The 21,030-nt window shown below is 42.7% G+C and overlaps 2 protein-coding genes and 1 pseudogene across 8 annotated transcripts in view; 2 read left to right on the plus strand and 1 right to left on the minus strand.

The window, feature by feature from the left end:
- ASB8 (ankyrin repeat and SOCS box containing 8) overlaps positions 1 to 17,866 on the plus strand; it is a 28,930-nt gene extending 11,064 nt beyond the window's left edge. The window contains exons 1-4 of one of the 2 annotated variants that reach the window (XM_012459138.2): positions 8,198 to 8,316; positions 12,161 to 12,318; positions 14,345 to 14,449; positions 15,621 to 17,866. In XM_012459138.2, coding sequence (XP_012314561.1) covers positions 12,190 to 12,318; positions 14,345 to 14,449; positions 15,621 to 16,253 — 867 coding nt within the window. In that variant the 5' untranslated portion in view covers positions 8,198 to 8,316; positions 12,161 to 12,189 and the 3' untranslated portion in view covers positions 16,254 to 17,866. Of the gene's footprint in view, positions 1 to 8,197; positions 8,317 to 12,160; positions 12,319 to 14,344; positions 14,450 to 15,620 lie in introns of those variants that run through there. The other variant, XM_012459137.3, reaches the window with a different exon arrangement.
- LOC135271825 (protein SCO1 homolog, mitochondrial-like) lies at positions 4,760 to 8,057 on the plus strand (annotated as a pseudogene).
- A 1,934-nt stretch (positions 17,867 to 19,800) lies between the features above and the next one.
- The window catches only part of PFKM (phosphofructokinase, muscle), a 44,995-nt gene continuing 43,765 nt past the window's right edge, over positions 19,801 to 21,030 (minus strand). For all 6 annotated transcript variants that reach the window (XM_012459131.2, XM_012459132.2, XM_064369799.1 and 3 more), the window contains exons 21-23: positions 20,774 to 20,873; positions 20,587 to 20,692; positions 19,801 to 20,340 (exon numbers count right to left, since the gene is read on the minus strand). In XM_012459131.2, coding sequence (XP_012314554.1) covers positions 20,196 to 20,340; positions 20,587 to 20,692; positions 20,774 to 20,873 — 351 coding nt within the window. In that variant the 3' untranslated portion in view covers positions 19,801 to 20,195. The remainder of the gene's footprint in view (positions 20,341 to 20,586; positions 20,693 to 20,773; positions 20,874 to 21,030) is intronic.

Raw genomic sequence — 21,030 nt, forward strand, 5'->3', positions numbered from 1 at the left:
GGGTTAGGATTTCAACGTATGAATTTTAAGATGACATAAATATTCAGCCCATTGCACTTTTGCTTTATAGAAGTCATCACTATTGTGACTATTTAGGCATTCAGATGCCTATCTAATATTTGTTTCTCATATCGAACTATAATTTTCCTGGTGATCAGGACCATGTTTCTCTTGATCTCAGGTGGCTGGATCTTCAGTTCTATCATAACAAACAGCACAGTGATGGAATTTAATAAATCTTTGTTGAATTAATGAATGAATCAATCAATCAACCAATTAATCTTATAAGCAAAGACTCAGTGAATGAACTAAGAACGAATCATTCAACTTTGGGCAAGAAGCATGAAAGAGCAAATGCTCTACTTCCCCTCCAGGGGGAGACACACTCCTATTAGAAGTAGCATAGGCCCAGGTGAGCAGAAAATTCTGACATTGACTGTTTAATTTGCTTCTCAAATGGATTCAAAGAACCAGACCTTTTTTCCTTTTCCTTTCTTTTCTTTTTTTCTTGCTCGTAGGACTCTCCAGATTAGTCTGGTCCACCCAATTGTACCAAGCAAATAGTCATTTCCTCTGTAATTTCCCTCCCCTGGACGATGTTAACTCTCTTGCCAGAGTTTGTCCACTTCAGTCTTGGTTTGCTAGGTAATTTAGCTATAAATGCCTACATTCCCGGAAAAATAGTACCATGTATATATAATTTCAGTATTGTCATTAACATTGTTATTTGTATTTTTACTGTAAATTTTTTTTCAAAATCCTTCAGGCAATTTTCTCTATGAAGACTGAAAATATTTTGTAATTACTCTGATAGTCGAAAATATTGGTAGACTATATGGCCAAAAATAAAATATTGATTAAAAGCTATTTTTTTAAAATAGATAATTCATAAAATTTCCCAAGCCCTGGGGAAAGTTAAAAGGAAAAAAAAAAGAAAAGAGTAGAATTTGGCTATTGAGCGCATGTCTGCCTCTGAGCACTTTCTGAAAGAAGTCCTTGTTTAACCCTGATGGCATGTCTTGGGAGAGTATCCCTGCTGCACATTAATTCTGTTCTTTTCTTTGCTGAATTGCTTTCTCTAGTACAAGGTTTAAGCATATGAAAGGTTTCATGAGACTTACATTGTGTTTCCTCTGAACTTTCTTTTTCTTTGCTCTAGTTCCAAAGCTTCCTTTTTAATTTTTCTCTGTCAGGGACTAGTACATAGAGGCACTCCACTATTCCTATTTTGGGAAGATCTGTTCACTTTAGTTCAATTCTGTTTGTATTTATTAAATACCTATTGTGTATTTAGAACTGTACTATGACAAAAGAGATGAGTATAAGAAATCTAAATCTCTGCTCTTTTAAAGGTGCTTACAATGTAACTGGGAAGATGAGATATTTGGTAATCTCCTTGAACAAATATAAAATAATACAAAGATGACATGTCAACATTTATGTAGCTTACAAAACCACTTTTCACAAATGTGGTCTAGTTTTATGAAATTAACTTTTGGAACAGGTGTTAATACTTTCATCCCACTGTACAGATCAGTAAACTGAGACTCAGGTAAAGTATTACTTCAGTAAGTAATTTCACTTTTACTTATAAAAAAAAGTACTTACTTTTGGCCAGGCCCAGTGGCTCACACCTGTAATCCTAGCACTTTGGGAGGCCGAGGCAGGGGGATCATCTGAGGTTGGGCGTTCGAGACCAGCCTGACCAATATGGAGAAACCCCATCTTTACTAAAAATACAAAAAATTAGCCAGGCGTGGTGGCTCATGCCTGTAATTCCAACTACTTGGGAGCCTGAGGCAGGAGAATCGCTTGAACCAGGGAGGTGGAGGTTGCGGTGAGCCAAGATCGCGCCACTGCCCTCCAGCCTGGGCAACAAGAGTGAGACTCCGTCTCAAAAAAGTACTTATTTTTACAAGCAAAGTAACTAGAGCTACTCTCAGAACTGGAACCTTGGTCTTTATGAAGTTTACATAATATTATATTATTTCTAAATATGAGGACTGTGCTATAAGTGATAGTCCCAAAAACTCAGCAAATTCAAAGTCAAGTAAAATATTCCATTTATGAAAGAAAGCTATTTTTCCCAACCAGCCAACTAGTCTGACACTGGGATCTTATTGTTTTTTCACCCTATTTTGTAAACATTGACTGATTCCGTCTTTCCTTCACTCTTAGGGTATCTCAAACTCCCTTTTGGTTTGTTTCTTTTTCCTTGGTGATGGGAGAACTTATCTGAAAGAGGTTCCTTCTTTTTACTTAGCTTGCTTTTTTCTAGGAAGGGTGTCAAGGAAACCTTGCCATCAACATTAGCCAGGCAGCCCCTGTTGGAGAAGGATGAGGTCTTTGAGACAGCAGAGTATTTGATAATTTCTGGCCAGAGAATTAGAAAACTGTTGTGAAAGGCTTTATGTTACCACTTAGAAGCTTGCAATGCAGAATTCCTCTCCCCCAGCACACTGTCACTCTGAAAGATCCACTCAAAGTCAGGAAAGGGTATGGAGCCAGCCAAGTGAAGAAAGGAGCTTTTTACTCCAAAAAGGAGTTGCTCAAACGCCTGTGGACATTCAGTTCTGGCAAAACTCAAAGGGCAAGACACCCCAGTCTGTAACCTGGGATACCGCATATCCACAGAGTCTGGATACTAATACCGTTGAACAGTGATAGCAGCAATCATTACAGGCAAAACATGATGATCAAATTTCCAGTTCAAGTTTATGCCAAGGTCTGAAAATAGGTACATTAGTCATACTGTTGATCAACACCATCTAATGAGCACTTCTTGAGTGCGGAACTGGAATTACAAGGGAAGGAAAGAAAAAATAATGACCTAAAAGTCTTACAGGAGACACAGCACACTAAAACACAGAATTCATGGAATCACTTGTAATCAAAACATCAAGAACAGAAATGACCAACTAAAACATGCAGAGATGGAATCTGAACAGTGAATGCAAGATTCATGGGATGTGATCAAAATACAAGTTTATTTTTTGTCTTTTTCCACTTTAAAAACATTTTTTCTGGCCAGGCATGGTGGCTCATGCCTGTAACCTTAGCACTTTGGGAGGCCAAGGCGGGTGGATCTCTTGAGGTCAGGAGTTCAAGACCAGCCTGGCCAACATGGCTCTACTAAAAATACAAAAAATTAGCTGGGCGTGGTGGCAGGCACCTGTAATCCCAGCTACTTGGGAGGCAGAGGCTCAAGAATTGCTTGAACCTGAGAGGCAAAGGTTGCAGTAAGCCAAGATAGCACCACTGCACTCCAGCCTGGGCAACAGAGCGAGACTCCTTCTCAAACAAACAAAGAAACAAAAACATTTTTTATGGGAAGATAATCTTCTCATGCTTCTGAATAGAAAATTGGGGGGATTTCCTGACTTTTTGGTTCACTCTTTGATAACTGGCAATCCTTTAACAGTCACTTTAAACCAAATAGTCTCAATTTAGTAATTAGAATATTTCCAGTTCAAAGTGGTAATCAAATACTTCAGTCTTCATTCTAAGGTACTAATCGAAGACTGCTCTTCCTCCTTCTCCATGTAAGACATGTGTCTGGTGGCTGCCTATGACTTTCTCCTCAACTTTCTTCCTCCCCCACCAGCTAACTGCTATTGAATCTGCTTGTGTAAAAGTGGGAGGAGGTAGGAAAGCTGAGGAGATAGGGCAGTTTTCTTTCTTGGTAGGGTAGGTCTGCACTACCTGGGTCTTGCAGATGGTTAAAGCTGACTCTTTTTCTTAAAGTGTGCTTTTAAAGATTCTTTGCAGATTCCCATCATTGGAGATCTCTCACTTGAGTTCTTTTGGCACTGTCGATTGTAGGATTCCTGTGTTCATTTCTGGCTTCTGGCCACTGTATCCCCCCATACCTCTAGACAGCCTCTTTGGATAGACCAAAGGCAACACCACGTTGGCTATTTTCCATGTGGCCCACATCTAGTCCAGGGAAACATTTATACATTCATTATCCCTGCTGAATCTGGGTCTCCAGACAGATCCCAATGCAGCCACCTCTACTCTGTGGCTGTAGCCCTCTTTACTTTGTAAGTAAGCATTGGTTCAGTTCTTTGTCTTACAACTATGGGGAACAATCTTCAAGCTCTCTGGTCCCACAGAAGCCCCTCTTTAGGCAACATCAGCGCTTCTTCTCCATCTGGGTAGGAGGAGAGTGGGCACTCAGCACATACAAATTTCTCCCCAAGAAGCCTCTTCACAGACCCTTCCTTCCTTCACTCTCTTGATCCCACCATGAGGTAGAACTGTTTGTCTACACTGACTTTAGATATAACAATGTTGTCGAAGTAATCATCTTTAATTGCAATTGAGGATGTTCATATCTGTTTCCCAACCCTTGATAATAAGAGACTGCCTCTCTCCATTTCTGTCTTCCCTGGAGAGTTGAGCACAAAGCCTGGAAGAAACTAGGTGCTCAGTAAATGTTTGATGAAAGGATGACTGAATGTAACTGAAACCAACTTTTGCTGTGCACTGAATTCTCAGAGACACTTCAAAGTAACCAGTATGGGCCAACTTTGGTGTCTCTTGCCTGGCTGACATGAGCTTTGGGGCCCAGCCGAGTAGAGTCTTGCCAGGGCAATTTTGTGATAGTCTTGCCAAGGCAATTCTGCATGCAAGAGGAAGTGTGGCAGGACTGGGGGCTGACTGGTGGCTGCCTGGCAATCTGGCCTCTCAGGCGGTAAGGCCACCAAGCACCCTTGAGGTGGTCAGGGCCTGAGCAGAAGGGCTGCAGAGACTGCACATGCCCCTTGAATCCCAGGCCTATTTCCTGGAAATCTTTATCATTCACATTTGCTATTGGAGAGCTACAGAAGGAACGATAGTGAAGCATCAACAAGCCTTCATTGAGGGACCATTTTTCCTTACAACACGTTTGGAGAGCCTAAAACTGACAAGGACTACCTGGGTCAGTGGCTGCTGATTTATTTTGGTTTCAGTCATTACCCTGATATCTGTCCAGAAGAACTAGAAAAAATGATTCAAGTCGTGGATGTGATAGTATTTCAACTCTGCCAAATTTAACTCCGCTTTTCATCACCACTGACCCAGAAAGGGACACAAAAAAGGCCATTGTAAATTATGTGAAAGAATTTTCTCCCAAGTTGGTTAGCACAAAAGAGGAGATCAATCACGTGGCCAGAGCATACACAGTATATCACAGCTCTAGCCCCAAGGATGAAGATGAAGACTACATTAGTGAATTATACAATAATAATATCTTTGATTGCGCCATATGGTGAGTTTCCAGATTATTTCGGCCAGACCAGGAAGAATGCAGAAATTGTAGCTGGTTCAATTGCTGCACACATCAGGGCACACAGAAAAAAAGAGCTAGCCAAAGCAGTGATGCTGGGTGCAATATTGTTAAAGAGGAAGGAAGCAGCCAGGTGCGGTGGCTCTCACCTGTAATGCCAGCACTTTGGGAGGCCGAGGTGGGTGGATCACCTGAAGTCAGGAATTTGAGATTAGCCTGGCCAATATGGTGAAACCCTGTCTCTACTAAAAGCATAAATTAGCCAGGCATGGTGGTACCTATCTGTAATTCCCGCTAATCGGGAGGCCGACGCAGGAGAATCGCTCGGGAGGTGGAGGTTGCAGTGGGCTGAGATTGTGCCACTACACTCCAGCCTGGGTGACAGAGTGAGACTCCATCTCAAAAAAAGGGAAAAAAAAAAGGAAGGAAGCTTTGTCTTCCGTAGAAATATATATATACACGGAATGGCCTTTGTACCATTTACCATGAGAACATTTCTATTTTGAATGAGCATGTTACTCTTGGATTCAGTCAAAATAGATTCTTGGAACTGTAAGATTACAACTCAAAGTCTCTCAAGTAGCTGCGGTGAGACCAGAGGACCAAGTCAAAATGAAGTCAGCAAAGAGTGGAGGAAGCCCATGGAAGGACACAGCACAGGGAGGCACAGCCAGTGCATCTCCCATGATGAATGGACTCTACCAGTAGCTTTGTCAGCTCGCTGGTGTTTTGGACCCTTGCTCATGCAGGCTGTAGGACTGAATTTCACAGAAAAGAATAATTTTCATAGTGCTTTGGCTTCTCTCTTCTTGAGTACTTTGCTCTTCTGAGTTCTTGGTGGCTGATAACAGTCAGATTAGGCTCTCTGCCATTCAGAGTTGATCTTTATACTTGAAAGCATAAGTTTTGTCTTCCTTGTTAATGAATATCACTGTCAGGTTTGCTCTACTGCCCTATCAGCAGGTGCTGATTTGACTAATGAAGATGAAATCTATTGTTTGGGGAAAATAAGTTAGTTTTATTTCTCTAGAGGTCTTTTATGTGATTTTTTTTGCTAAATGATGTGCTAGGTTTTCAATGCCATGCCAAATGGAAATGAAAGGATATTGATCATGAGTGTGACAGAGTACTTTTCTGCATATAGTGAGTTGCACGCCTTATAAAATAAAAGTGTATTTGGTTTTTCAATAAATAAATAAAATAACCTGTATTGAGAGCCTATTTTATCACTCCTTGGGAGACTTCACTCATTCTTACATTTAAGATGCTGATGGTTTCCCAGAATTTATATATTTCAGCATTTTCCAACCAGGACATTTGAAAGATGTGGCCCAGCATGGTGACTTATGCCTGTAAGCCCAGCACTTTGGAAGTCTGAGGAGACAGGATCACCTGAGGTCAGTTTGAGACCAGCCTGGCCAACATGGTGAAACCCCTTCTCTACTAAAAATTAAAAAAAAAATAAAATAGCCAGGTGTGATGGCAGATGCCTGTAGTTCCAGCTACTCAGGAGGCTGAGGCAGGAGAAGTGCTTGAACCTGGAAGGCCGAAGTTGCAGCAAGCTGAGATCATGCCATTGCACTCCAGCCTGGGTGACAAGAGCAAAACTACATCTCAAAAATAAAAAATAATTGCCAACATTTGCAACTTGGAAGAATTCACCGTTTTGAAAAATCTGGATTTCAGCTTCTTTTGAAAAAATGGACAAGTCCACCATGGTGCAGTGGCAGGAAGTGGAGGGCATATTCCTACATGGCAAAATTCCTTTGAGATTGGAACTCAAATGAGGTTCACTCTTCAGACCAGGTCAGGAGCTTTCAGTTCACCATCCTTTCCCTGATGTACACAAACTGTCTGGGCCTGTTTACATTTCTCTTTTTTTTCTTTTTTGAGATGGAGTTTCGCTCTTGTTGCCCAGGCTGTAATGCAATGGCGCAGTCGCAGCTCACTGTAACCTCTGCCTCCCGGGTTTAAGCGATTCTGCTGCCTCAGCCTCCCGAGTAGCTGGGATTACAGGGCATGCGCCACCACTCCCGACTAATTTTTTTTTTTTTTTTTTTTTTTTTTTTTTTTCCCAGTAGAGACGGGGTTTCTCCACATTGATCAGGCTGGTCTCGAACTCCCAGTCTCAGGGGTGATCCGCCCGTCTCAGCCTCCCAAAGTGCTGGGATTACTGGCGTGAGCCACCGCGCCTGACTGAATCTCTAATTGTTCGATTTGGTTGCTTAGTACAAGCTTTGGAGAGTAGGCGTGAGGCACCCTGGTTAAACAGGCTGCCGGGAAGACCACAACTCTTGTAGCCTGCCTGAATGGGCTGCTTCACTCCTTCCATGCACCACCACCATGTGCTGCTGACTTCAAAATGTTTATGCTTTGCACAGAAGGAGGTCACTCAGAGATATCATTTCTTTGCTTAGGAAGGTTCATTAACCCTAATAATAGTTATAAATAAAGGTACTTTATTCCGCCACATTTAGAATACTACACTGCTTGGGTGGTTGAATTTGTCTTTGATATCGTTTACTTGAAGGAGGATGGACAATGTACAGACGGGTTCTAGGGAGCATAGATTTATTCCACCATATGAATAATGCCGGAAGTATTTTTATTTGCCAAAGACACTTCTTATTAAGAGTTTAGTCTCCTAAGCAACTAAACCATTGTAGATGGACCCACTGCTGGCCTGGTCCACGCAGGTGCGACCATATGGAATCGGCTCAACAGCCATAGTTTCTGAGCTCTTTTCGCCCACTGCAGGACCAAGACCCGAGCCTCGCCGCTGTGACCGAGAAATTGCATTGCGCCTGCGCGCAAAACCTCTGCGCAAAAAGAGAAAGCAACCCCTTAACTAGGCCTCGGGAGGACGGAGGCTGCTGCACAAGTCTGCGCAGGCGCGCCCCGCTTACGAACGCTCGTCAATGCGCAGGCGCTCAGCTTAGTTGGTCTTTTCGTCCTGTAAATAGAGGGACTTACCGCCGAGGGGTTCTGCTTCCGGGTCACGCCTTGACAGCGGCTTTCCACACCCCGCTCAGCCTAGCAATTCGGTGAGTGCTGTTCTTGGTGCGGGAAGGTCTACAGCCAGGTTTCCCAGCCCAGGGTACCACGCCCAATAACGCTTCCTCCACTCCCAGGTCGAAGTGCTCTAGCTCTCGAGGCTGAGACTTCGTTCCCGGCCTTAGAAGACAGATCCAGGAGGGAATTGTTCCCCTTTTGAGCCCCGCCTCAATACAAATTGCGTGATTCTCTTTCTGCAGCAGACCTGCCGGGAGTGCTGCGATCTGTTGGGAGCCTGTGCGTTGAAACCGCACGTCCTTGCATTTCGTGCCCTTGCCCCCCGCCCCCTAGCCTCAGCAAGACAGCTGCCACGAGTCCTCGCTCAGCAGGTGTGGTGGGATTAGGGGCGCTGCAGGCTCAGCCAAAGCTCTCCCGGGGCGGGAGGGGGAGGGGAAGCCGAGGCCTCGCTCGCATTAGAGTTGCTGTGTCTTCTTTTTTCCGCCTTTTTTTTTTAATTTTAGCTTCGCAATAAATGCCCTTTGGTATTTTCTCTGGATCCCGTAGCAAAAGAAAACGAGGGAGACAGGGCTTTCAGCTCTAGCAGAGCTGAAAAGGGGGGCCAAACCGTACACTGGCTCCTGTCTGGTGAGATCGAATTTAGATTTCCGACTGTTCCTGACAGTGAATGCAGTTAATTTGCCCAGAAGTTTCACTCCTTTACCGGAAGCTTTCAGGCAACAGCAGACCACTGACCATACTCTTAGGAGTTCTTAGCCCGGAGTCCAAGAGCGCCCCAAAATCAGACTGTAGTGTTTAGTTGCATCAGATGATCGTGGCCCAGAAATGGTTAATGAAACCACTTTATTTTAATTTTTGAATTTTTTTGTACAGACGGTTAGGTGTGGGGTTCGCCTCACCATGTTGCCCAGGCTGGTTCTGAATTTACAGGTTCAAGAGTTCCTCCTGCCTTGGCCTCCCAAAGTGCTGGGATTATAGGCAACACAACCACTTTTGTCAAGCCTACTGCTTTAGATGCTATGTTTTCTGCTCCCATTCTTGGAATTCCAACTCAAATGCACCTCTGTCTTTTTTTTTTTTTTCATTTTTCCTTGAAACAAAAAAATTATAAGATACGGACCCTTGTCTCACATATGCCAAATCTAAACTGTCTAGAAAATGTCATAGACATATAAACAAGTGTGTGAGCTTATTCATGCATGATAACAGGGGAGAAAAATACACAATTTGAATTATTGATACGTATATTTTTAACTTGTATTCTATTGATTAATAGAATTTTTATCTAATATAAATGGCTACTGATTCACAAAATAGAAACTATCAGAATTTATAGTATATAATACATAAAGGGATACTCCATCACAAAAAGCAAAAATTAATTGGCCAGGCACGGTACCTCACATCTGTAATCCCAACACTTTGGGAAGCCGAGGCGGGTGGATCACCTGAAGTCAGGAGTTTGAGACCAGTCTGGCCAACATGGTGAAACCCTGTCTCTACTAAAAATACGAAAATTAGCCAGGCGTAGTGGTGCACACCTGTAAATCCCAGCTACTCAGGAGGCTGAATCATGAGAATCACTTGAGCCTGGGAAGCGGCCGTTGCAGTGAGCCAAGATTGCGCCACTGCACCCCAGCCTGGATGACAGAGTGAGACTCAAAAAAAAAAATGCAAAAAATGATATGTTATTATTTTGAGGTGGAGTCTTTCTCTTTTGCCTCAACTGAATGCAGTGGCGCGATCTCTGCTCACTGCTACCGCCGCCTCCCAGGTTCAAGCAATTCTCCTGCCTCAGTCTCCCAAGTGGCTGGGACTACAGGTGCACGCCACCACACCCGGCTAATTTTTTTGTATTTTTAGTAGAGATGGGGTTTTACCATGTTGGTCAGGCTAGTCTCAAACTGCTGACCTCAAGTGATCTGCCCACCTTGGCCTCCCAAAGTGCGGGGATTACAGGCATGAGCCACCGCACCCTGCCAAAAAATTATGTATTATTAAATGGTCCAAAACAATTTCATATGCATAATGTGCTTATTTACTTCAAGTCTTGAATTTCTTAGGATCTCAAGTAATAAATTTTACATTGGTTCAACAGATATTTAGAACCTACCATGTGTCAGGTACTGTTGAAAAAAATCAGTATCGTTATTCCCAAGGAGCTTATAATAAGGACAGAGATTTCTAAGCACTTGCACCTAGAGAGCTGATACTGTGTATTATGTTTTCTCTATAGTTTTTGATATGTGTTGTTTCATAGAAATGCTCTACCTTACTGGCTGTAATTTTAAATGGTCCCTAACTCTTGTCTCTTATACAGCCAAACCTTTTAAATTGAATTGAAGTAATTGCATTATTTACTTCTTCCATCCTAGAACTCTGTCCTATTGTGGTTTCAACATGTATTTCACCAAGTCTATTTCTCAGTTCTCACTAATAACTAATTATTAAAAATTTTGGCTGGGCGTGGTGGCTCACAGTTTTAGAAAAATATGCAGATTTTAAAACGAGTTAAAGATGGGACGTGGTGGCTCACACCTGTAATCCCAGCACTTTGGGAGGCTGAGGCGGGTGGATCACAAGGTCAGGAGTTCAAGACCAGCCTGGCCAACATGGTGAAACCCTTTCTCTACTAAAAATACAAAAAATTAACTGAGTGTGGTGGTGGGCACCTGTAATCCCGGTTACTCAGGAGGCTGAGGCAGGAGAACTGCTAGAACCTGGGAGGTGGTGGTTGCAGTGAGCCGATCGTGCCACTACACTCCAGCCTGGGTGATAGAGCAAGACTCCACCTTAGAAAAAAAAAATTTCACTCATTTTTTTTTTTGAGATGGAGTCTCACTCTGTTGCCACGGCTGGAGTGCAGTGGTGCAATCTCAGCTTACTGCAACCTCTGCCTCCCGGTTCAAGCAGTTCTTCAGCCTCAGCCTCCAAGTAGCTGAAATTATAGGTGGACGACACCAGGCTCACCTAATTTTTTTGTATTTTTAGTACAGATGGGCTTTCACCATGTTGGTCAGGCTGGTCTCGAACTCCTGATCTCAGGCGATCCACTGACTTCCCCCTCCCAAAGTGCTAGGATATTTTTCTAAAACTGAAAGCATATTTTACTATGAAGTTTAATTTTTTCCTGGTTTTATATAGATGACTCTAGAGTAGTTATACATTTGCTTTCCTTTCTTATTTTAGAATATTACCTCAAATATTTCCTTTTTTTCCCTCTGCTGAAGACATTTGAAAATATTTCAGATGCCTTTTCATTATTAAGATAAATCTATTTGCTCTGTAGCCTTCTTCCTCTCTTTTCACAGGTAACAATCACTTCTATACTGTTTAGTTAGTCAACCAACCAATATTTGTTAAACACCTGCCTTTTGCGAGATTCTGTGGCTGGCCTTACATGGGTGAAAAAGTAGAAGACAAAGTCCTTGCCTTCTAGTTGATTACAGTTTAGGTGGAGAAACAGTATGTACATTACTATGTTGCAAGGCCCAGTGTTATAAATAACTTAATGGTGGTGCTGATTATAAAAACCACAGAAATTCAAAGAAGAAAAATAATGTTTTGTGACCTCTTCAGCCTTTCAAAAATCCTATTCCTTGCCTAGTCTTGTTTGTAAACCACACAGAGCTCCAAAGGGGTCTTAGTACCTCGTAGGGAAATCTTGTGCTAGACTAGAGTAAAACGTTTGTGTCCAGGTTTTTCCAACTCCCTAGGCAACTATTATAATTCAGTTCCTTATGGTTATGAAAATAGTGTTAATCACTCCTTTAAATCTGCTTTCAGTATTGGGAAGGCCTCAGAGAAACACCTAACCCTAAAGACAGGCGTGCTCAGTGATATTGTATATACCTAAAACTTCTTTGTTTCAAGCAGTTTGGAGCATGTGAACACCTTGAACCTTCATGAATTCCAGTATGTGGTATATTATGCAGAGCATTCAGAGCAAATACTCTCTTTCGGAGCGCTTAATCCGAACGATTGCTGCCATCCGTTCCTTCCCACATGATAATGTAGAGGACCTCATCAGAGGGGTGAGTGTGCTAGTATTGACAGGAGAGTCCTTTGCGATGTGAAGTGGGAAAGCTCTATAAATCCTCATGTAAATCCTCATTGACTCAGCCCAAGATCACAAGGAGTTTTTTACATTTTGCTAAATGCATTAACTTGATCATTAAAATGCATTTCCCCATGTTTGCTTTGCTTCCCTTCTCCCTTTTACTTTGTGTATCTGACATTTTTCTTCATGGATATGTTCTCAATAACCCTAGTCTCATGTTCTTTGTAAAATACCTGAGTATGATGCATATGTAATCCACTGAACTCAAAGTCTTCTATACATGTTTTACTAACGGAGGAGGTGAGCAAAGCCGAGGTGGTTTTTATTTTTATTTTTTGAGCCAGGGCTTCGCTTTTGTCCGGGCTAGAGTGCAATGGTGCGAACTTGGCTCATTGCAGCCTTGACTTCCCAGGCTCAAGCGATCCTTTCACCCCAGCCCCCTCAAGTAGCTGCGACTACAGGCACATGCCACCATGTCTAGCTGTTTTTTTTATTATTATTTTTTTTTTGTAAAGACAGGGTTTCACCATATTGCCCAGGTTGGTCTTGAATTCCTAAGCTCAAGTGATCCACCGTGCCTGGACACAGAGGTGGTTTTGAAATCCTTGTGACCCTTTCTTCATACCTCAGTTATAATAATTACAATGGAGAGATTTTTTACTTAACGTTCTATGTTAAAAGCAGCTACCACTTCTGGTTCTGTAGAGGATATCAACCCCTAAAATGCATGGTAATTATAGTTTAAGAAAACACCTTAATTAGCTGATATTTAATCACCACTCTTCACTAACTGTTATATGACTAGTATCCTGGGTCTTTACTATCCTCTTCTATGTATTTGTCTTGTTGAAGAGAAGTTAACAGAGTAATTTTTTGATCACCAGAAAATGCATCCAGATGGTTACTTCTACATATTCTTTTTAAGCTCCTCATTTACAGCCTGGATTTCTAGAGCTGCCTCAGAGTTATTGGGCACGACTGGAGAAGGAATAGTCATGCAGTGTTAGCTTATTCTCAGCAAAAGCGGTGTCGGAAGACTCCACGGCAGAAACTTTGTCACATTCTAATTCTAGCTCTGCTGCTGAGTCATTCAGTGACTTCGGTCTGACTGGTGTCTCCATCTCCTTTGATTGTTTTTTTTTTGAGATGGAGTTTCGCTCTTGTTGCCCAGGCTAGAGTGCAATGGCACAATCTCGGCTCACCGCAACCTCCACCTCCCAGGTTCAAGCGATTCTCCTGCCTCAACCTTCTGAGTAGCTGGGATTACAGGTGCCAGCCACCATGCCTGGCTAATTTTTGTATTTTTAGTAGAGGCGAGGGTTTCACCATGTTGGCCAGGATGGTCTCAAACTCCTGACCTCAGGTGACCTGCCCACCTCAGCCTCTCAGAGTGCTTGGATTATAGGCGTGAGCCACCGCATCCACCCTCTCCTTTAATTTTGAATAGAAGCACTAGCAAAAGCTAGGTGGTAAAGAATGCTGATACTAAGAGGCTACTTTGAAGATGTTTATAAACAAGGAAAAATAGTGTTAAGATGATGCTACTATTAGTGATGGTCATTTGTTGAATGGTCAAAAGAGCATGCCAGTTCTAGCTTCAGTCTGACAGACTCACTTTCCTACTTTTTCAGAACATGGTGGCCATAGAAAGTGGATTGTTGGTCTAGCTTTCCTGTCTGATGATAAGGTTTCCAGTGCTTTGACACATAAGATTATGTCTTCAGTGATGTCCAGGTGACCATCTGGCAGGCTACCTTGTGGAGAAACTTAGTAACTTGATCTAAGGAATTAACAGTTGCTTTCCTTCATCTTCAGTGTACTCCTTTGGTTTGGACATTGGCATTATATTGTTTAATTAATAGAAAAGGAAACAAGGAACTAGCAGTGTATCTATAAAATAGTCAGAGTTAGAACTCTATCCCCTGGACTCAGTTCTGAATCCTGTCCTGCTGGGCAAGCTGGAGCTGAGCACACTGACCGAAGTTTTCTTCTGCCCACAGGGAGCAGATGTGAACTGCACCCATGGCACTCTGAAGCCCTTGCACTGTGCCTGTATGGTGTCAGATGCTGACTGTGTGGAGTTACTTCTGGAAAAAGGAGCCGAGGTAATGTTTTTAACACATTCACATTAATGATTCACTAAAATTTGAGCTTCATGCTTTCTTAGAATTTCTCCCCATCACTCCTCTATCTCTTCCCTCCTCCAGTCTGAACTTCTAACTCAAGGTAATGTTGGCATAGTCAATATTAAGGAAAATGTAATGGTAAATATATAAAATGATCTAAGGATTTCACTCCTTTGCCTTTCTGTCCCTGCCCCCGCCTTGCTCCCATCTTATGGTGCTGACCTTTTGCCTTTCTTTCTTCTCTTTAACTTAAGCTGTCGCTGGCCATCACTTCAGGAAGCTTACCTTGTAGGGGTTGTTTTTATTTCCATTTAATCTTCTCATTGCCTATTGTGTGTCCAGGAGATGTAAATACAGAGATCCCTCAACTCTGATTAAATCTAAAGTACCCCTGAAAGTACTTAAAGTACTTAAGAAGTAGTACTTAAGATAAAAAGGTTGAGCTTACTTAAATGTTTCAGGGTTTTTTTTTTTATTGCATTAATCAGGGAATATGCTATTCAGAAATTTGAAGAAAAAAATTACAGGTGATGCTGTCAGCAAGCCAGCTGCTTTTCCAGCACTGGAAGATTTGTGCTTTTCCCATCATATGCTTTCATTTGGGTTCTCCTGTGAACCCACAGCATATTTTTGCAAAGGTCTGACTCATATTCTAACATTTTGAACTTCTCTGTACGGTTAAAGAACATAGCAAAAGCTATGATTTTCAGTCTGGTTGCTACATTAGCCACAGGGTACAGAAAGGGTAAGATAAGTAAAATAATCCAAAACTCTGTGTAGTCAAGCAGCTTTCCAGTAAATGTCTTTCAGAGCAGTTACAGGGACTTCGACTTCCTCTATTCCTGCCTTACCCCTTACTCTATGGTAGAGATTCTAATGAATAGATAAATGAACATTGCAGCAAAAACCTGAGTAATACAGACCAGCTAGTCAATGCACATACTAGTGTTGACTGTTTGAGGACAGTTCTTTTCTGTTTTGCTCCTACATCTTCATCTTTATCACTATGACTCCCTGGGAGTTGCTTGTTGACCCTCTTGTTCAGAGCACTGCATAGCAAAGGTAGTGGGTAACCATGCAAGTTTCTTTGCTGCCGTCCTGTCTTCCTCTCAGTAGTCTGTCTGCTGTAATAGTTCCTCCCTTTTTACAGGTGAATGCCCTGGATGGGTATAACCGAACAGCCCTCCACTATGCAGCAGAGAAAGATGAGGCTTGTGTGGAGGTCCTACTGGAGTATGGTGCAAACCCCAATGCTTTGGATGGCAACAGAGATACCCCACTTCACTGGGCAGCCTTTAAGAACAATGCTGAGTGTGTGCGGGCTCTCCTAGAGAGTGGGGCTTCCGTCAATGCCCTGGATTACAACAATGATACACCACTTAGCTGGGCTGCCATGAAGGGAAATCTTGAGAGTGTCAGCATCCTTCTGAATTATGGCGCAGAGGTCAGAGTCATCAACCTAATAGGCCAGACACCCATATCCCGCCTGGTGGCTCTGCTAGTCAGGGGACTTGGAACAGAGAAAGAGGACTCTTGCTTTGAGCTTCTCCACAGAGCTGTTGGACATTTTGAATTGAGGAAAAATGGTACCATGCCACGGGAGGTGGCCAGAGACCAGCAGCTGTGTGAAAAACTGACTGTTCTGTGCTCAGCTCCAGGAACTCTAAAAACACTCGCTCGCTATGCTGTGCGCCATAGCCTGGGACTCCAGTATCTGCCGGATGCAGTGAAGGGCCTTCCACTGCCAGCTTCCTTGAAGGAATACCTGTTACTTTTAGAATAGCCCGTAGAAGATGTTCGAACCATCATGCAGGCAACTCTGGGTGAGGTTGTACCTGCAGTACACTTTGTCACAGAAAACAGAAAAACAGTTGTTCCTGTTGTGTGGTTTATAAATTTTGAAGCAACATGTCACGATAGTAACCTCCATACCACCTCCCTCCCCAAACCAAACAGCCAAACGAAAAAAAATCCCTTACTTTTATTTTCTGTTTATTGCTTACTTGCCTTTTTATATTGCCCTTTGCAGAAGAAGAGGTCTCCCTCAATCCTTCCCTTAGGAAAGGAGTCAGCAGTGCAACTAAATTTCTCTAGGAAGATGGAAAGTACTTAAAGAATATGTGTGTGGTTTTCCTTTGGGGACATGGTTAATGGTCCAGAAGAATCCCCTCTAGAAAGCATTTTAGGTCGGGTGCGGTGGCTCATGCCTGTAATCAATCCCAGTGCTTTGGGAGGCTGAGGTGGGCAGATCACCTGAGGTCAGGAGTTTGAGACCAGCCTGACCAATATGATGAAACCCCATCTCTACTAAAAATACAAAAACTAGCTGGGTGTGGTGACAGGCGACTGTAATCCCAGCTACTCAGGAGGCTGAGACAGGAGAATCACTTGAACCCAGGAAGCAGAGGCTGCAGTGAGCCAAGATTGCGCCATTGCACTCTAGCCTGGGCAACAAGAGCGAAACTCCATCTCAAAAAAAATCTGTGAAGAAGTTTAAGAAAAATCACAATTTCAGCTAACATAATTGCATCCCAAAGATGAAGATACTATAACCTCAAATGGTGCAGATTCAGAACTGGGCTGGATGACATCCCTAGTGTGCCATGTCCTTGGGCATTCACAAGGGACTGGACCTCTTTCCCCTCATCAAAGGAAACAGCAGTCTTTGCCTCTTTCTCATGGTTGTGCCCAAGGGCCACAGTAGCTCTGAAATAACATAGCTCTAATAACAGTAATACATAGCTGTATCACTACTATTTCAGAGATTATCTTGCTGCTTTCCTCATAGAAGAGAAAGCAGGTTCTAAGCAGTCCTAAGAACTCCTGAAGTCCTGAGAACTTATCTTCTAATGCAGCTCTTTCTCTTCCTGAGAGCCAGTCTGTTCTAATGGGCTTCGCAGGCAGTTCCTACACCTATGGTGTTCGTTCCAGCAGGGAGGAGTTACGGGCTGGGCTGCCTTTTCCCATGGGTCTTCATTCCCAATGGAAAGTTCACTCTGCTTACAGTTTCGAGTTACTTTTTCAGTTGTTCTGGAAACTTTGCTTTTTACTGATTTATATAATACATTGGTGGGAGGGTGGAGTTGGGATGGGAGTGGAAAAAGCATAGAAGAGCTGCTTTTGTGATGGTCCATCTACCCAAAAGAGATCTGCTTTAGTGAACAATACTCTTTCATTTCATGTTGCTAAACTAGATTAAGTTGTTATCGATTTTAGATGACTTGTATGCAAATTTGAAAAACTTTTTTTTAAAAGTTGATTGGGAACTACAAACAATGAATGGAATCTACTGGCACAGCTAATTGGAAAACAGATGTCTGCTTTTGTCCTATTACTGCTGGTGTTTAAAAAACACCATTTAAAAAATGAAGAATAAATAAATAGTTCTAAAAGCAAGTTTGGCAATTTCTACTTTTCCTACTTTTCTCCAACCTCCCTTAGAAAAAGTTCATTTACTGCCTGGCTCTTCAATATAACTTTCCATCCCAACCTTTCTCCCATTAGCAGCAGTGATTCTGGGCCTTGTTGGAGTGAACAGGGCTTGGGCAGAGTATCTGAAGAGCTTCCCCATCCTTTATACCTCTCCCACCACAAAGTTGGAATTACTGCTTTAAGTTCTCAACTCCAGCTGCACATAAAATGACCAAGGAAGCTTTTTAAAAACACTGGTGCCAAGATTTCACCTCATACCAATTCTTTGGAATTTTCTGGGGTAGGGCTGGGGCCTTGAGTGCTTCAAATGCTTCGAATGTAGCCAGGAATGAGATCCCACTGCTTTAGTCAGTAGTTCTCAAGCCTAGTTATTGAAACCACCTAGGAAAAATTTTAAAAATACTGAGGCCAAGGCTCCACCCCTAGAGATTGATTTAATTGGTCCAAAGCAGACCTGGTAGGGTTGGGTGCAGTGGCTCATGCCTGTAATCCTAACACTATAGGAGGCTGAGGTGGAAGGATCATTTTAGACCAGGAGTTGAAGTCCCTATCTCTACAAAAAAAATAAAGTAGACCTGGGCATGAGTATGGTCAAAGGTGCCAGGTGATTCTAATATTCTGTTAGATTTATAAACTGCTTTATATGCTATTTCTCATCATGGATACTTAATATTCTGGAAAAAGAAAGTTTTGGCCATGTGGGAAAAAATATGACCTGTTTCTTAGTAATTTCATAATCACTCATGTATTTGGTGGCTAATAAATTCTGCTTCACCTCCACTTAAGAGTTCAAACACAATTTCACTTATCTTTTTAGCTCTGGGGAAATAGCATGCACCATCACAGGTTTTTGTTTTGAGACGGTGTCACTCTGTTGCCCAGGCTGGAGTGCAGTCCCGCCTCCTGGGTTCAAGCAATTCTCCTGCCTCAGCCTCCCAAGTAGCTGGGACTAGAGGCACGTGCCACCATGCCCAGCTAATTTTTTTTTGGTATTTTTAGTAGAGACAGGGTTTCACTGTGTTAGCCAGGATGGTCTCAATCTCCTGACCTCATGATCTGCCTGCCTCGGCCTCCCAAAGCCTTGGGATTACAGGCATGAGCCACCACACCAGGCTGGTTTTTTTTTGTTTTTAAGTGATCTCCACTATGCCTTTTTTTTTTTCCCAGATAGTATCATCATTCTCAATTTTTTACTCTTTACAGAGTGACATATTCCCTCTGATTAGCTTTACCCCCAGCCATCTTTCCCTCTTCATTTTCTCAAGGAAACAGCTCTAAGATTAAAGATAGTAAAGAGATCCTATAAATCAATGGCAATTAGCATTTAAAATGTTCTGAATGAATGCCTGAAGTTCCCCTTTCATTTCATTTTCATAGGCCTTATGGCTTTGGGGATTTGATATGGCATGGTAAGGAAGCAGAGGCATGGGGAATGAGGATAAGGTTTGAAGTCAGAACCGAGTTTGAGTTCTACTTGAATAATATCGAAGCAGACATTATGTAATCAATCACCTTGAGTTCCAGTGTCCTCCTTTCTGAAGTCAGGCTGTCACCATTGCCTTCCAAAAGCTATTTTGAGGATTCAATGATGAAATGCCTACCACAGTGCTTGATATTTATTGTTCATTTCTCTTCCCACTGAAGAACTGTGCAAAGAGTATATGGCTGCCTTAATCTCTGACTCCAGCTACAAACCTTCTCAGTCACTATTTAGAACTGTTTTTAGAGTTTGGCAGTGATAATTTTTTGCACTGCCAGCAAGTAGTGTACTAGAGATAATCCCTTCCTCCACCCCCTGTGATATCCTGAACGTCTTTACTGCTTCATCAGGCAAGTGTCTGACACATGGGGCTGACAGTATTACATTCCACTTGGGAAGATAACAGGAGAAGCAAAAGCACAGTGACTAGTTGGCATTTATTAGTGTAGTTACAATTTGTCACTGTAGTAAAAGTAGTAAGGGAACCAGGACTCTTTGTTATCACAAAGAAATAAATAAAGCTTATTTTTCAGAAAATCCTAACTGAGTAAGTGATATCTAGCAGTAGTACTAGAGGTGCCAGCCTTGTGTGACAGACGAAGCTGGGGTAGAAGTCATGTTAAATTCTACCTAAAAGGAGCTTCCATCCAGTGCCCCCTCTTCCAGCTCCTGGCCAGAACTGATCATGGCTACAAGGTACAGAATAAAAGGAAACCTAATGAAAAGAATAGCTAAAACACTGACAAGATGTGGATTTATCAAGGGGTGAGCTGACCATGATCAGGTAATCTGTTCCCCTCACTCCAGCGGGGTTTAGACGCCAGCTTCCCCAGACCGCTTCCGACTGATGTGCTCCAGGTGGGCATGGTCTGAGGTGTCCAAGTCAATCTCATACTTGGCCAGGATTTTGAGGATGGGCCTCAGTTTCAGCCACCACTGTTCCTTGGGGATTCGATGCCTACAGAGGAATGAGGTAGATGATGATAGAGTCTTTTAGCTCCCCAATCAACTTCTACCAAAGGTTTATAGGAAGAAGTTAGACAGAAGAGGTTGGATTTAGGACACATGCATCAGATCTGAAATGGGTAAGAATACAGGTTATTACTTCTTAAAAAAAAAAGGATTAAATACAGTGAACAGGTTGAAGACAGTAGAGCTTGAAACCACCAGGGAGAGAACCACTCCAGAAAGCAAATGTACTCACTCAAAATCTGTCTGGTCCTTCAGCTCAGCCACTGGTTGGAAGACCAGAGCCCTCTTACGCATCCCCAGAACACAGCCAGAGTCGGGAGTATTGGCAAAAATCCGCCCTGCAATAAGGGATGGTCAGTCAGCTTCTATACTGGGAAACCAGCCTCTACAGAAGGTGATCGCTCTCTCACTCCACCTACCATTACGGTAACTCTCTTTGATTTTCCCAGACATCCAGTTCATAGCCTTGGCGCCCATCTTAGTGGCAAAATTCCTATCAAATGGAGTTGGGCTCCCACCCTGGAGAAAGAAACATAAAAATTACAGAGGGAAGGACTCTAATGAAGTGGCAGAGATATCTAGATACACAGAGAAAAAGGAAAGATGGGCCCAGGTTTACAGCCCAAAACAGGAATCCAGAAGTCAAACTATGAAAGGGTGTCCTGAGGCAGCGCCA

The sequence above is a fragment of the Aotus nancymaae genome, unplaced genomic scaffold (assembly GCF_030222135.1).
Source record: "Aotus nancymaae isolate 86718 unplaced genomic scaffold, 86718_ANA_hifiasm-v0.15.2.pri h1tg000092l, whole genome shotgun sequence".
Classification (NCBI taxonomy): domain Eukaryota; kingdom Metazoa; phylum Chordata; class Mammalia; order Primates; family Aotidae; genus Aotus; species Aotus nancymaae.